The sequence below is a fragment of the Montipora foliosa genome, chromosome 12 (genome assembly GCF_036669935.1).
Source record: "Montipora foliosa isolate CH-2021 chromosome 12, ASM3666993v2, whole genome shotgun sequence".
NCBI classification, from domain to species: Eukaryota; Metazoa; Cnidaria; class Anthozoa; order Scleractinia; family Acroporidae; genus Montipora; species Montipora foliosa.
The window spans coordinates 26610275-26622774 of NC_090880.1; the positions used below are offsets into that span (position 1 = coordinate 26610275).

The 12500-nt window shown below is 38.9% G+C and overlaps 2 protein-coding genes across 2 annotated transcripts; both read left to right on the forward strand.

Moving 5' to 3' along the window:
• Positions 1-3463: 3463 nt before the first annotated feature.
• On the forward strand, positions 3464-6521 carry LOC137978713 (gephyrin-like). Its single transcript, XM_068825734.1, has one exon. It carries the CDS (start codon positions 3524-3526, stop codon positions 5420-5422), a length of 1899 nt encoding a protein of 632 aa, XP_068681835.1. The 5' UTR covers positions 3464-3523; the 3' UTR covers positions 5423-6521.
• A 2176-nt stretch (positions 6522-8697) lies between these two features.
• LOC137978421 (heat shock 70 kDa protein 13-like) lies at positions 8698-12403 on the forward strand. The gene has a single exon (XM_068825341.1). The coding sequence runs from the start codon at positions 8741-8743 to the stop codon at positions 10055-10057; it is 1317 nt and encodes a 438-aa protein (XP_068681442.1). The 5' UTR covers positions 8698-8740; the 3' UTR covers positions 10058-12403.
• The last annotated feature ends 97 nt before the right edge of the window (positions 12404-12500 follow it).

Sequence of the window (12500 nt, forward strand, 5' to 3'; positions counted from 1 at the left end):
CATGACTCCTGTAGCGATCGTACTTTTAATCAGACTGCACGTGAGCTGAGTGAAGTTCTCGGAGCCATTCCCGCGAAGTGGAAGTTGAAAGTAATCAACGGTGACTCTGTGTCTCCATCTACTGCACAGCCAAGTTTTTCTATTTTACCATCTGCACCTGGAAAACCTCCCACAAGTATTCTTGATTGCAAGACTCGCCATTTCTACCGGCATCTTCATAAAAGTGAGCAAATTTCGACTCCTGGGCTTGATTACTGGCGTACTAGGTTTCAGCTTCAGGCACCCTTTAACTCGTCTTTTTGGAATACTGTCTACTCACCTCTGGTTACTAATAAGCACGGGGACTTAAATTGGAAGGTTGCCCATAAAGCGTTGCTAACGGCCTTGCCACTGAATAGAATGGGTGTCTATGCATCGGAAAATTGTCATCGCTGTGGCATCATGGAAACGATCGAGCATGAGTTGGTTGAGTGTCCTGTGGTATGTCATTTTTGGGACCAGGTGCAAGTCTTTGTTGATAAGATCACTGGTAGCAGTTTAACTCCTACCACAAAGATAAAGCTCTTGGGATGGATTCCGGAAGATGTTATTCAACTGTCAAAGAATGCGGTTAATCTAGTTAACTGGACCTTAACGATTGCTCGTTTTTCAATTCATAAGGCTGCGGTTAATTTCAGAGTTAACAAGGAAGTTACCCCGATACTTTCAATTTTTGGAGCTACTGTTAAGTCAATTATCCGTTTTCACTTTAAGGTTTATGTGTCAAAAGGAACGCAATATTTGTTTCCTGGAGTTTGGGGCATTGGATATGCATTTGTCAAACTAGAGAACAACGCGTTAGAATTTACGATGTAAGAGTTTATCAAGATTCTGCTTGTAACTAGTATTTGATTAATGTATCTTTTTCTTTTTACTTGTAAATAAAAAGCTCACTTTGGGCCTTTTTAGAAAGAAAAAAAAAATCACGTATGGCTCAGGGACCGATTAATCTCTCCCTCTTTGGATCGAAAGTAGCACGGGGGACCCCAAACAGAGTTTTTGCATTTTTTTTTTTTTTTTTCTCAAACCCTTTGATAACTATCTGGAAACATACGTCCAGCTTTATCCACGGTCCCATCTTGTGACGACGGTCATCACTTTTAACGGTCAGGAACAGCTTTGTCCACTAACTTTTGCAGGGAGAAGAGATCGCTCAAACTATACCAGAATAAGCACAATTCAGTCAAGGAAACTGGAGAAACGGTAAAAAAAACCATGTAACAGTGACCTGAAATCTCCATGAAAAGCTTGCTCCCTCTTTGGATCGAAAGTAGCACGGGGGACCCCAAATTGATTGGAGGTCTATTTCTTATCTAGGAAATGTACATTAAGCTCGAATCAAGTTACTTCACAGACCCATTGCAATTGCAACAAATTCCTTTTTATTTAAAATTAAGTTCTCTGGCCCAGATTTCTGTTGCTTCAGTCAAAATGCTCAGAAAACGCTATTTCACTTGTTTTGGGACTGTCCTGTTACAAATGTGTTTTGGAAAAACATACAAAATTTCCTGATTTCAGTTAACCTGATCCAAACCTCTCACGTTCTAATGGAAAACTATGTGATTAGGTCTTAATGAAGAAAAAGGAGAAATTTTAGTTAATCACTGCCTACTTCTAGCTATATACTATATTTTCAGCCTTAAGTACAACAATACAAAGCCTTCGATATAAGAATAGCCTCATCAGATTATAGGTAATTTACAATTCGAAAAACAAATTTCAGTCACAACAGCAAGGCAGAAAGCATTTAAAAGGAAGTGGCATAAAACAATTCAGTGGCTGTGACTGTCTGAGTGTTTTCTTCTTTTTTTTCCCGTTTTTTTTTCCTGTTATTGTCATGTAATTTTGTTAATTAATCCAATCTGGTCCCCCTATTGACAAGCAATTAGTCCCCCCCACCATTCATCATTGCGACGCAATATTGTAATTTTTTCCAACCTTTTTTTTAAGTATGTAAGTGTTGTATTATGTCGTTACTGTATCAAAGATTAAGAAATACAATAAATAAAAACTTAAAATTAAAAAAGAAAATGGAAAGATCGCTCTCATTTAAATTCATCTTTTTAAAGAATCTATTAGTGGCTAGCCTCCTGTATAAGATTTTAAATTAAAAAACGCGAAGTTTTGATATTCTACTACATTCAAAAGGTAGTCTGAAAGACACCTTCCAGTCAATAAGTTCATTTTCTTTTATCATACAGCGCGGAAGCCATTTCGTTTGGCTGTTAACGGGCTGCTTTCGTTTCATTTTTGTAAGTTGTTTTATATGCTAGGCTATTTGGATTTTTGGCCTTTAAAAACTTGTCGAGAAAAATTTCATAGTTGGTGTTTTCCTGGGAATCGTTTTCATTATTGTTTATAACAAAATGTTTTATGGCTGATATTACTCCACAGAAAGAAAGAAGGCTAGTCTTTATGTTATAGCGTTCTTTAAATACAGAGAAAGATAGAAATCTAGTCTCATTTTCCATCAAATGACTAATATTCTGTTTTTCTCGAGAAGACCATGCTATATAATGTATTGGTTTATTATTGACGCGAAAGAGATAGTTCTGTGACAGTAACTGCTTCTTTGAAGAATTTTAAGCTTCATAAATAATACTTGACCAGGCTTGTAAAATTTCCTGCAAGAAGACATCCAATGTTTTGAAGTAAGGAGATAAATCCTTTTTGTGGAGATTACCTTTGAAAATAATATCGCCGCCTAAGTCTCTTAATATACAGCTTCCATTTTGCATCATTTCCTTTGTCAAGGTACTTTTTCACCCAGCTTAGTTTCAAAGCTTGAAGGGCTCTGTTAACAAATCAATTGTTCCGTTTCCGCGAACAGCTTCAGTTATAGTAGAACAGTTCTCTGGAACAGCCTGTCCTGTGATATGAGAAAGGCTATTTAAACGATTGGTTAATCTCATTTTTAATATTAAGCCAACAAGCAATTCATTTAAAAAGGGCTATAGCATCACGGGTAGGCCAAAGTAGCACCAGCACATCGAGTAGGCCAAGAATCTTAAATAGGTTAAGAACCTAAAGTATGCCAAGAACCTCGAGTAGGCCAAGAACCTTAAGTAGACCAAGAACCTCGAGCAGGCCAAGAACCTCAAGTAGGCCAAGAACCTCGAGTAGGACAAGAACCTCGAGTAGGCCAAGAACCTCAAGTAGGTCAAGAACCCGGGGTCAAGAACCTCGAGTAGCAGAAAAACCTCAACTAGGTTAAGAACCTAAAGTAGGCCCTCGAGTAGACGAAGAACCTCGAGTATGACAAGAACCTCAAGTAAGACAAGAACCTCGAGTACGACAAGAACCTCGAGAACCTCGAGTAGGCAAAGAACCTAGGCCAAGAACCCCAAGTAGGCTTAAGTACCCCAAGAACGTGTAGACCAGTAAGTGATGTTTATATACAGTACAAAGCTTAGTATTACGGTGCATACATGGCATTCTCCCATGGAGTATACACCGAGCCAACAGTGCAACAGTAGATGAAAAGATGTCCGTTGGAATAAAAGTGGGGATTTTAACCGTAAGTGACCGATGTTCTCGCGGAGAAGCGGAAGATAAAAGTGGACCAAATCTGCGAAAACTAGTACTAGCCGCTACCTCGCTAAATGTTGCGGAAGTCCTTTGCGATTGTGTTCCAGACGAACCACGAGACATCCGAAGAGTGTTGGTTCATTGGTGCGATACCGAAAATGCCCACCTCGTTCTAACTACTGGAGGAACAGGGTTTTCACCTCGAGATGTCACTCCAGAGGTAACCATGGAAGTCATCGAAAGACCAGCAAATGGTCTTACAATGCGAATGTTGAACGAGTCCCTGAAGGTGACTCCAATGGCCATGCTGTCCAGAGCAGTATGTGGTATAAGGAAGGGGACGATCATCATCAACTTGCCAGGAAGTCTAAAGGGATCTCAAGAATGTTTCCAATTTGTTTTGCCTGCTTTGCACCATGCTATAGAAGTGTTGCGAGGAAGTCCCAATGTTGGTGTCATCCATGCCTCTATGCAAGGTGTTACCCATTCTTCAGTGCTAGACTCCACCCATTCAAGTGGCATCCATCATAACTGCCCACATAAGTCCCATCCTGGGACTGTAAGAGATCTCAGCAAAGTGGCAGAGCGAGATCGCCATTCTCCTTTTCCTCTTGTTCCGATGGATAAAGCTGTTTCAATGGTAATGGATAATGTTTACTGTCTCCCAAAAATAGTCATACCGTTGGAGAATTCCCTAGGTTATATCCTTGCTTCTGATGTTTTTGCTAAAGAGCCATTTCCTCCGTTTCCTGCTTCCATCAAAGATGGGTATGCTGTGTTATCATCTGATGGTCCTGGAGAACGCTTGGTCCTTGGCCCAGTGACTGCGGGGGAAATGACAGAATGCCACGTTGTTTCTGGCCATGTGATGCGCATTACCACAGGAGCTCCAGTACCTCCTGGAGCTGATGCTGTAGTTCAGGTTGAAGATACAGAGTTACTGGAGAGTGACGGCGACGGGAAAATTGAAAGAAAAATTAAAATTCTCTCCTCTCCCAATGTTGGCGTGGACATTAGACCAATTGGCTTTGATGTCAAGAAAGGTGAGCAGATTTTAACATGTTTTGAAAAACTTGGACCTGCAGAGTTGGGTTTAATGGCTTCACTTGGATTAACTGAAATTGCAGTCTTTCAAAAACCAAAGGTTGCTGTCCTTTCAACTGGAAATGAGCTGATTAACCCAGATGAGGTCACCAAACCAGGGAAAATCAGAGATAGTAATAAGATTGCTCTGAAGTCGTTGATTAAGTCTCACAGCTTTGAGGTCATTGATTTGGGAATTGCAGCTGATACTCCTCAAGATCTGGAATCCAAACTTTGTTTTGGCCTGGAAAAAGCAGATGTCATTGTGTCATCTGGTGGAGTGTCAATGGGGGAAAAAGATTTCTTAAAACCTGTTTTAGAAGACCTTCTAGGTGCCAAAATTCATTTTGGAAGAGTGTTCATGAAACCAGGAAAACCAACCACCTTTGCAACTGTCACTGTGAATGGAATGAAAAAAATGGTGTTTGCACTTCCTGGTAACCCTGTGTCAGCAATGGTCACCTTTAATCTGTTTGTTCTCCCTGCACTTCGTAAGTTGGCAGGATATCAGTATCCTGAGTTGACTAAAGTAAAGGCTAAGTTGCCGCAAGCAGTGCAGCTGGATTTGAGGCCTGAATATCACAGAGTTGTATTGTCATGGAAATCTGGAGAAGCAATCCCATCAGCAGTTTCAACTGGTAGTCAGTGTAGCAGTAGGCTACTGAGTATGAGAACTGCAAATGCACTGCTTGTTTTGCCACCAAGGACTGAAAATTTGACAAGAATTGAGGCAGGAGAGATTGTTGAGGCTTTGATAATTGGTGAAATTTGACAAGCAGCATAAAGGTCCTATGCAGACTTTAAGTGTCCCTCCAGTTCAGTTAAATTGGTCAGTTCTGTCCCAATGAACAAGCAAAACAAAACAGCATGTTTGCCAGGATGTGGGTCAGTGGCGGTTCCAAAGAGATTCCCAGCAGTAAAACAACTTAATGTAGACCTATAACAATGAAAAATTATGGAAAGCCATAACTTTCTTATGTACCTAATCTTTCTTCTTTGGTCTTGAAGTTTTGACTTGATGTTTTGGAGTTTTGTCACAGTGTACTGTGGCAATGTTATTATTTGGTGAGGTTTTGTCATTATGTGACGTGGTTTGGTGGTTACATGTTGTGTTTCCATCATGAACTCGAGGTTCTTGGCCTACTCTTTTGATGTGCTATGTTTATAATCACATAAAGGGAGAAACTAAGCCGTCATAAAAGAATGTCACAACAAAAAATAATGTAAACACAGCATGTCAAAAGAAGATCTCAGCACATCATGGTGGAAACACAACATGTAACCATCAAACCTCGTCAAATCACGATGGAAACCCAACACATAACCATCAAACCTTGCTACATATAATGACAAAACTTCAGTTATGGCTTTCCATAAATAAATGGTATAATATGCTTCCTATATTCTTGTGTTATGTCCATTTTTGGTGCACAGTCATAATGAAATTTATATTTTCAACTATTTGGTTGTGCATTCTGACAGGCTTCCCGTGCAACAGAGAAAATTGAAAGGCAACTTTTTCATTCATCCAAGTTTGCATTTGTTTCATCAGAACTGTATATTATCAGAAACAATGTTGATTGAAAAACATGGACCAAGACCTCATGGGACAAATTTCACAGTGACCAATGTTATCAATAATTAAAAAGAACCATTATTTTTTACTACACTGGCTGATTTCAATATGACCAATGTTGATCAACATTCATTTTGTTTTCTGGTAGGTTTCAATGAATTATGTGTTTGTGGAATTATTTAGCCACCCCAAGAAGGGTTCGAGGTAATGCAATTTCATTTCAATAAAATACACCCTTTGAAAAACGTCCATCACTTCTTGGCTCTGAAACAAGTATACAAATTAAAGCCTTGGTATTGAAGAAGGTCCTAAAAATTATTGATTTGGTGCTGACTTTTCTGTTGTTTGTTTGTCTGTTTTGTTCATTCATTGAAGCAGGCTAGTATAATAGACCATTTTACGATTTTGTGCTCATTTGCCAGGTCTTTGAATAAAAGCAATGCTGGAGTTGACCTTACTTTGATATAAACCTCACTGCTTTTCTTATGTAAATAGAAACTTGTTAGCATTACAACAACATAATGTACATTAAAAAAACCGTAAGGTTTGTATCAAAACAAGGTACTCCAGCCTCGCTTTCAATTCAAAGACCTGGTAACTGAGTACTAACCTGCGATCAGGCGTACTTTTTCCCCGGGGGGGGGGGGGGGTACTGCCATATATGGGCTATATAGGTATGTGCCGCTGTGAAGGGTATGGTTTTCAAGCAGTTTACTCTAGCATAGGGTATATAAATCAGAGCGTTTGGGTCTAGAATAGGGTATCATTTTTCACGAAACTGACCAGTCGCTTGAAGATTTTATCAAGACTAAGGAAACCAGAAATTCCCGCTCAAAAATATTAAAAAGTCGAGTCGGCAAAGTTTAAATTTGCACAACTCAGCCTCAACAGTGTCAATAAATGGCTATCATGAGAAACTTCTGGATATTATTAACTCTCAAGTATCGGTATTTAGACGGAAATCGGTGGGAGTTTACTCTAGTATAGGGTAGCAAAATTCAGCTGAACTAGCTCTGGTATAGGCTAAGGGTTCCAGGGTCCCAGCGGCACATCCCCACCCAGAAATTCCTAAAGTACCCCCCCCGGGACTTTTCCTCCATACCTTTTCTGCCCTGTCTAAAGAAAAGTATGCCTGATTGCAGGTTAACTGAGCACAGAACTGTAAAATGGTCTCATGCTCAAAGCTAAGGCCAGACCACAACACCAGGGAACAATGTCCCCTACTCTTCTTGAACAGTTTTGGGTTCTTCAACTTCCCACAGAATTATTTATGAACAAGTGCTGAGAGACACTAGGGCTTACGGTTTATAGTCCATGTCCGAGATTAGACTTGAAAGTCCCCACTAAAAGATGAAAATACAAAAGAAGCACTTTCTCCTCAGTTATTTTAAAAAGATGCTGAGTGTTGGTCTGGCTTGAGTTCAAGCCTGTGGTTTATTTTTGACGTTTGAGGAGCCCTTGCATCAACTGCTTAACAATAATAGACTTGCCAACTCTCATTTTTTTGCCGTGAGACTCACGATTTTGACCACAATCTCACGGCTCACGATTTCTCACTAAATTCTCACGACAAATTGAAAATGAGTCACGAGATGGAAGATTTGTTGTTCTGAAACTGAAAGCAAAAATCTGATGTCTTTTTTCAGCATAGTTTAATGCAAACACAGTAAGTAGTCGTTTAATAGTTCATAGACAACTGGCATATAGCCGATATAAGACGTATAATTACTACAATAATTGAATAGAAATTATTCTTATATGCATAAATTATATAAATTATGCACGCACAACTTTAAAATGTTGTTTTGTTATTTTCTCACCATTTCTCCATCATTCTCACTATATTTGGGAATGATTTTTGAAAATCTCACTGTTGTTGCATGAGACAGGTTGGCAAGTCTGCAAGAATTCCATTTTATTGTTTTCAGTTTAACCCATTGACCCCAAAGAGTGACACTTGATAGATTTTGCTCTGTCTAACGCCAGATCATTTTGCTCATCAATGGAGGGCGTCCTAGGGCGTTTGAGAAGTGAATAGGTTAATTATTTGTTAGTCACCTTTGCAGCAGTTGTTTGGGGCAAGCATTGCATGACCCTCCAAGCAGAGTGGGAATTAAGTAAAAAATAATAGTTTTTGGAAGTGAAAAACATTTCTGATAAAAAGGATTTTTTTTTTTTTAGCTCCACAGGATGACTTAATCGGCGATTTGCATGATGGCGTCATTTATTACTAAGAAGACTAGATTGCTTTGAGTTGCGTCTGTTGTCAGGCATGTCTAAACAGTTGTTTCTTTGTTCCCAGGAGAGAAGAAAATTTGAGTAACAAAACATTTTGACAAAACATTCTGGTCTCGGTAGTAAAATGACACAATAGTGCACCTACAATGTTCGAGTAGTAGCACCCACCCCTCCCCTCCCGTCTAACGGTAGGGATAGTTGTTTTGTCTGCGCATCACACAGTACGCATGTACGTGTCGCAAAACACCGGTTGTGAACGTTTCATGAAGGTTGGAGATGAGTTCTTCCTTAGGGGTCTTTCTCGGTGGTATTTTCGCTCTTGTCGTTGCTGGATACATTGCTCAAAGTCGTCTCCCTCCTCCCAAACCAAGCATCATCGGTATAGACCTTGGAACAACGTTTTCTTGCGTCGGAGTTTATCAAGCTGTCACGGGACATGTTGACATTTTGGCCAACGGAAATGGAAGTAAAGTTATCCCTAGTGTTGTAGCTTTTAACAATCATGGAATATTAGTGGGTAAAAGAGCCGTGGCTCAAGCAGAACTGAATCCTAGATCGACAATTTATGACGCTAAGCGCTTTATTGGAAAGACTTTCACAAAGGGAGATTTACAGAAGATGTCTTCCCTGTATCAGTTCAAAATCACCACTGACGAAAAGAACAACCCGTTCTTCATGATCGAAAGTCATGGCAACCAAACGTTAGTGTCACCAGAAGAGATTGGAGCTTCGATATTGAGAGAATTAAAAAGAACAGCTGAAAAAAATATCAGTCGATCTGTAAACAAAGCGGTAATGTCTGTCCCAGCTGAATTTAACATGGCACAAAGGAACGCAACCATCAAAGCAGCTTCTCTTGCTGGGATCAAAGTTCTTCGACTTATCAATGAGCCAACAGCGGCAGCAATGGCTTATGGTCTCCACAAGAAAGCTGGAATCTCTAATGTTATGGTTGTGGATTTGGGTGGAGGTACTTTGGATGTATCTCTCCTAAACATCCAAGGTGGAATGTTTGTCACTATGGCCATGGCTGGCAATAACAGGTTAGGAGGGCAAGATTTCAATGCAAGGCTTCTGTCTTACCTCATTGCAGTAATAAGGGATAGGTTTGGAAAGGAACTCAAAAATGCTGAAGATATCCAACGTCTTAGACAAGAGGTTGAAATGGCAAAAATCAACTTAACTTCACAGGACTGGGTAATGGTGCAAGTGCCCCTACCATCTTTAAACCAGGGAAACAAACCTGTGATATTTGAGGAAAAGATCTCAAGATCAACCTTTGAAAAGTTAAATGAAGATTTGTTCCAGAGAGTTTTACAACCCATTGAGAGAGTTCTCAAAGAAGTTGACCTTCCAAAGGATTTTGTGGATGAGGTAGTGTTGGTTGGTGGTTCAACCAGAATACCAAGGGTGCGACAACTAATTAAAAAATATTTTAATGGAAAAGCTCCAAATGTGTCAATTGACCCTGAGCTTGCAGTTGCCACAGGTGTTGCTATACAGGCTGGGATCATTGGAGGCATGTGGCCACTACAAGTTTCAGCATTAGAACTTCCAAATCACAACCTTAAAAAAATCCAGATTGAATCTTAAGGTGCAATCTGTTCCCGTTTGAAATTACAGTGTGACCGGGAAAACCATGAACACCTATAATATGTGTCAGGAATGCTTATTGTTTTTACGACAGTCATTTTTGAGGGCTTCACGCAAACCACAAACTGAATAACTGTTATAATACAGGTATTCGCAAAAGTTTCACGTGTTGAAAGCAAGGCTGTTGCCTAACAGGAGCCCGGTAGCCTGGGGTTCCCAAAGAATAACTGTGGGCGCCTTAATTTTTCACAGCAACACCTTTCACTTCATATGTTGGGCTCCTAAGTTCTCAGCGTTTAGCTCTGAGGGCCTCTTTGAAATTTTCTTAGGCAGCAGCCTTGGAATGCAAACAATTAATACAAATTAATTCATGCACTGTTGTGTTTCTTTATGAATAGTCTTAGAGTGTAAATGACCAGAATTATCTCCAACTAAATCAGTTACCCGTAAAATCTAAAGCCGACACAATTCTTCCCGTGCAAACAACAGTAAACACTCCGCTGTTTAGGACGGACGATTGGACAGAAATAACATTCCTGACATAGCTCAGGTGTTCATGGTTTTCCCGATCACAATGTAACAGAATGACTAAAATAAGGTTTATAATGAAAAATAGCTAATAATATTGTTGTAGATATGACCTAAGGAATCTTGTTTGTTGTAGTCTAAATTTGACTTTGCAGGCAGTGGGTGAGCCATGCACATTTTTTACACTTAAGTGCTCCCCAAGTATCACATAAAATTATGTATATGTATATGTAACTTTATTTTGTTTATTTATTCTGCTATGGGGAGCAGAATAAAATAAAGCCATTGAATCTTAAGAGTTAATTAATAGATTTTATTCTAAATAACGCCAGATGATTTTACCTGTAAATATATTTACATTTGTTCAAAAAAACATAGTAAGTGCCAAAAGGACAGTTAAACCATCAGCAGTGCTGATGGAATGCTCCCTCTTTTAATATTTTTAGAGAGACGGTCGCATAAACTTATTCAATATTGAAGCATTATTATTCCACTATTATGCCATTTTACCACATTTGGTCATGCAAGAGAACACGCCAAATATGAGACAGTGATACACTGTAGTGTCTCGGTTTGACTGGTTTAGAACAGAGCAAATACGGACAGAACAGGGGTTTTTCAATAAAAGAAATGTTATTGTTTTCGACACGATGCAAAGCCTGAGAATTTAGCTGGTCATTGCTTGCCGCTCATCATTAAATTTTCGTTTATCCAATCAAATAAAGGACATTTGGCCGGCTTTTTGTGCTGTTTACATTGTTCGCACGTGCCCTGAAGGACCGATGAAGCATTTTTAAAATAACTCTTACTAAATAAAATGTAAGCAAAATAACACCTTTTTTGTAGTGGAATAATAAATCTCTTATTTGATGGTTTAACATTATAATACTCACAGACTGCGGGGCTTGGAAAAGTACTGCGCAACTTGCAAAATATCCACACATATTATAATTATGTTAAACCACTGAATAAGATGGATGATAAATCATATTACCTTAACAAGATGCCACAGGCATCCCATACTCCAACCAGTTTCTGGTTAACCCTTTCCTGCCCAAAAGAATGACACTCACAGATTTTACTCTGTCTAATGCCAGACAATTATTTTACTCATCCAAGAGGGGGCCCCTTCCCTTAGGTAGGAAAGGGTTAAAATTCACCAGCTGATGATGTCACATTCAGCTGATACACAGATATTCAAAATTCTGGTTTGGAAAGGGCATTGCTATCAAGCTTAGAAGTATTAATTAACCAAAACATGAAGCACAGAACCTGTAGTTTTAGTCTAGTAATAATATAATATAATTATATTATTCAAGAACTGCAAGACACTCCCAGTTGACAAGTAAAATTGTCTGGTGTTTTTATATATAATAAGTCTCACTCCTAGACGTTAACGGGGTGAAGAAATTCAGTTGAGACAGTGACCATGCTGCAAAGATTTTGCAGTTTTAAACATTGCAATGTTTTTAGACTAAATATTTGAAACAATTTTTATCGTGGTGTAGCTTTTCCAAGTGGATCTTTTAAAATGTTGTTTTATTTAACTTGCACTTTCAGAGGAAATAATATGTATTAGAGTTCAGTTTGTACAATATTGGGTGTTATTGGGTGTTATTGTGTGAACTGATTCTAGGTTGTGCCTGGTTACTTTAATGGATTTTTCTACAGAATATCATCAAAGAAAATGGCACAAGCCAATTTTTTGGTCAGATGGGAAGCAAAGAAAAAAATTTCAATAATTTATTCATCCAAATGGAAACAGTAGAATTTAAGAAGGAGGATGGCAAATTCTTAGTAAATATTTATTTAATCTAACTTTTGAGTCTTAACACACTATAAAGAAAATAGAGGGGACACTGAAAAATGCAGACTGCAGACTGGTGCAAACTGACTGTAAAATGAAAATTTGGTT

Excerpts from the sequence above, each read along its gene's own strand:
- LOC137978713 (XM_068825734.1), top strand. The coding sequence starts at position 3,524 with ATGTCCGTTGGAATAAAAGTGGGGATTTTAACCGTAAGTGACCGATGT.
- LOC137978421 (XM_068825341.1), top strand. The coding sequence starts at position 8,741 with ATGAGTTCTTCCTTAGGGGTCTTTCTCGGTGGTATTTTCGCTCTTGTC.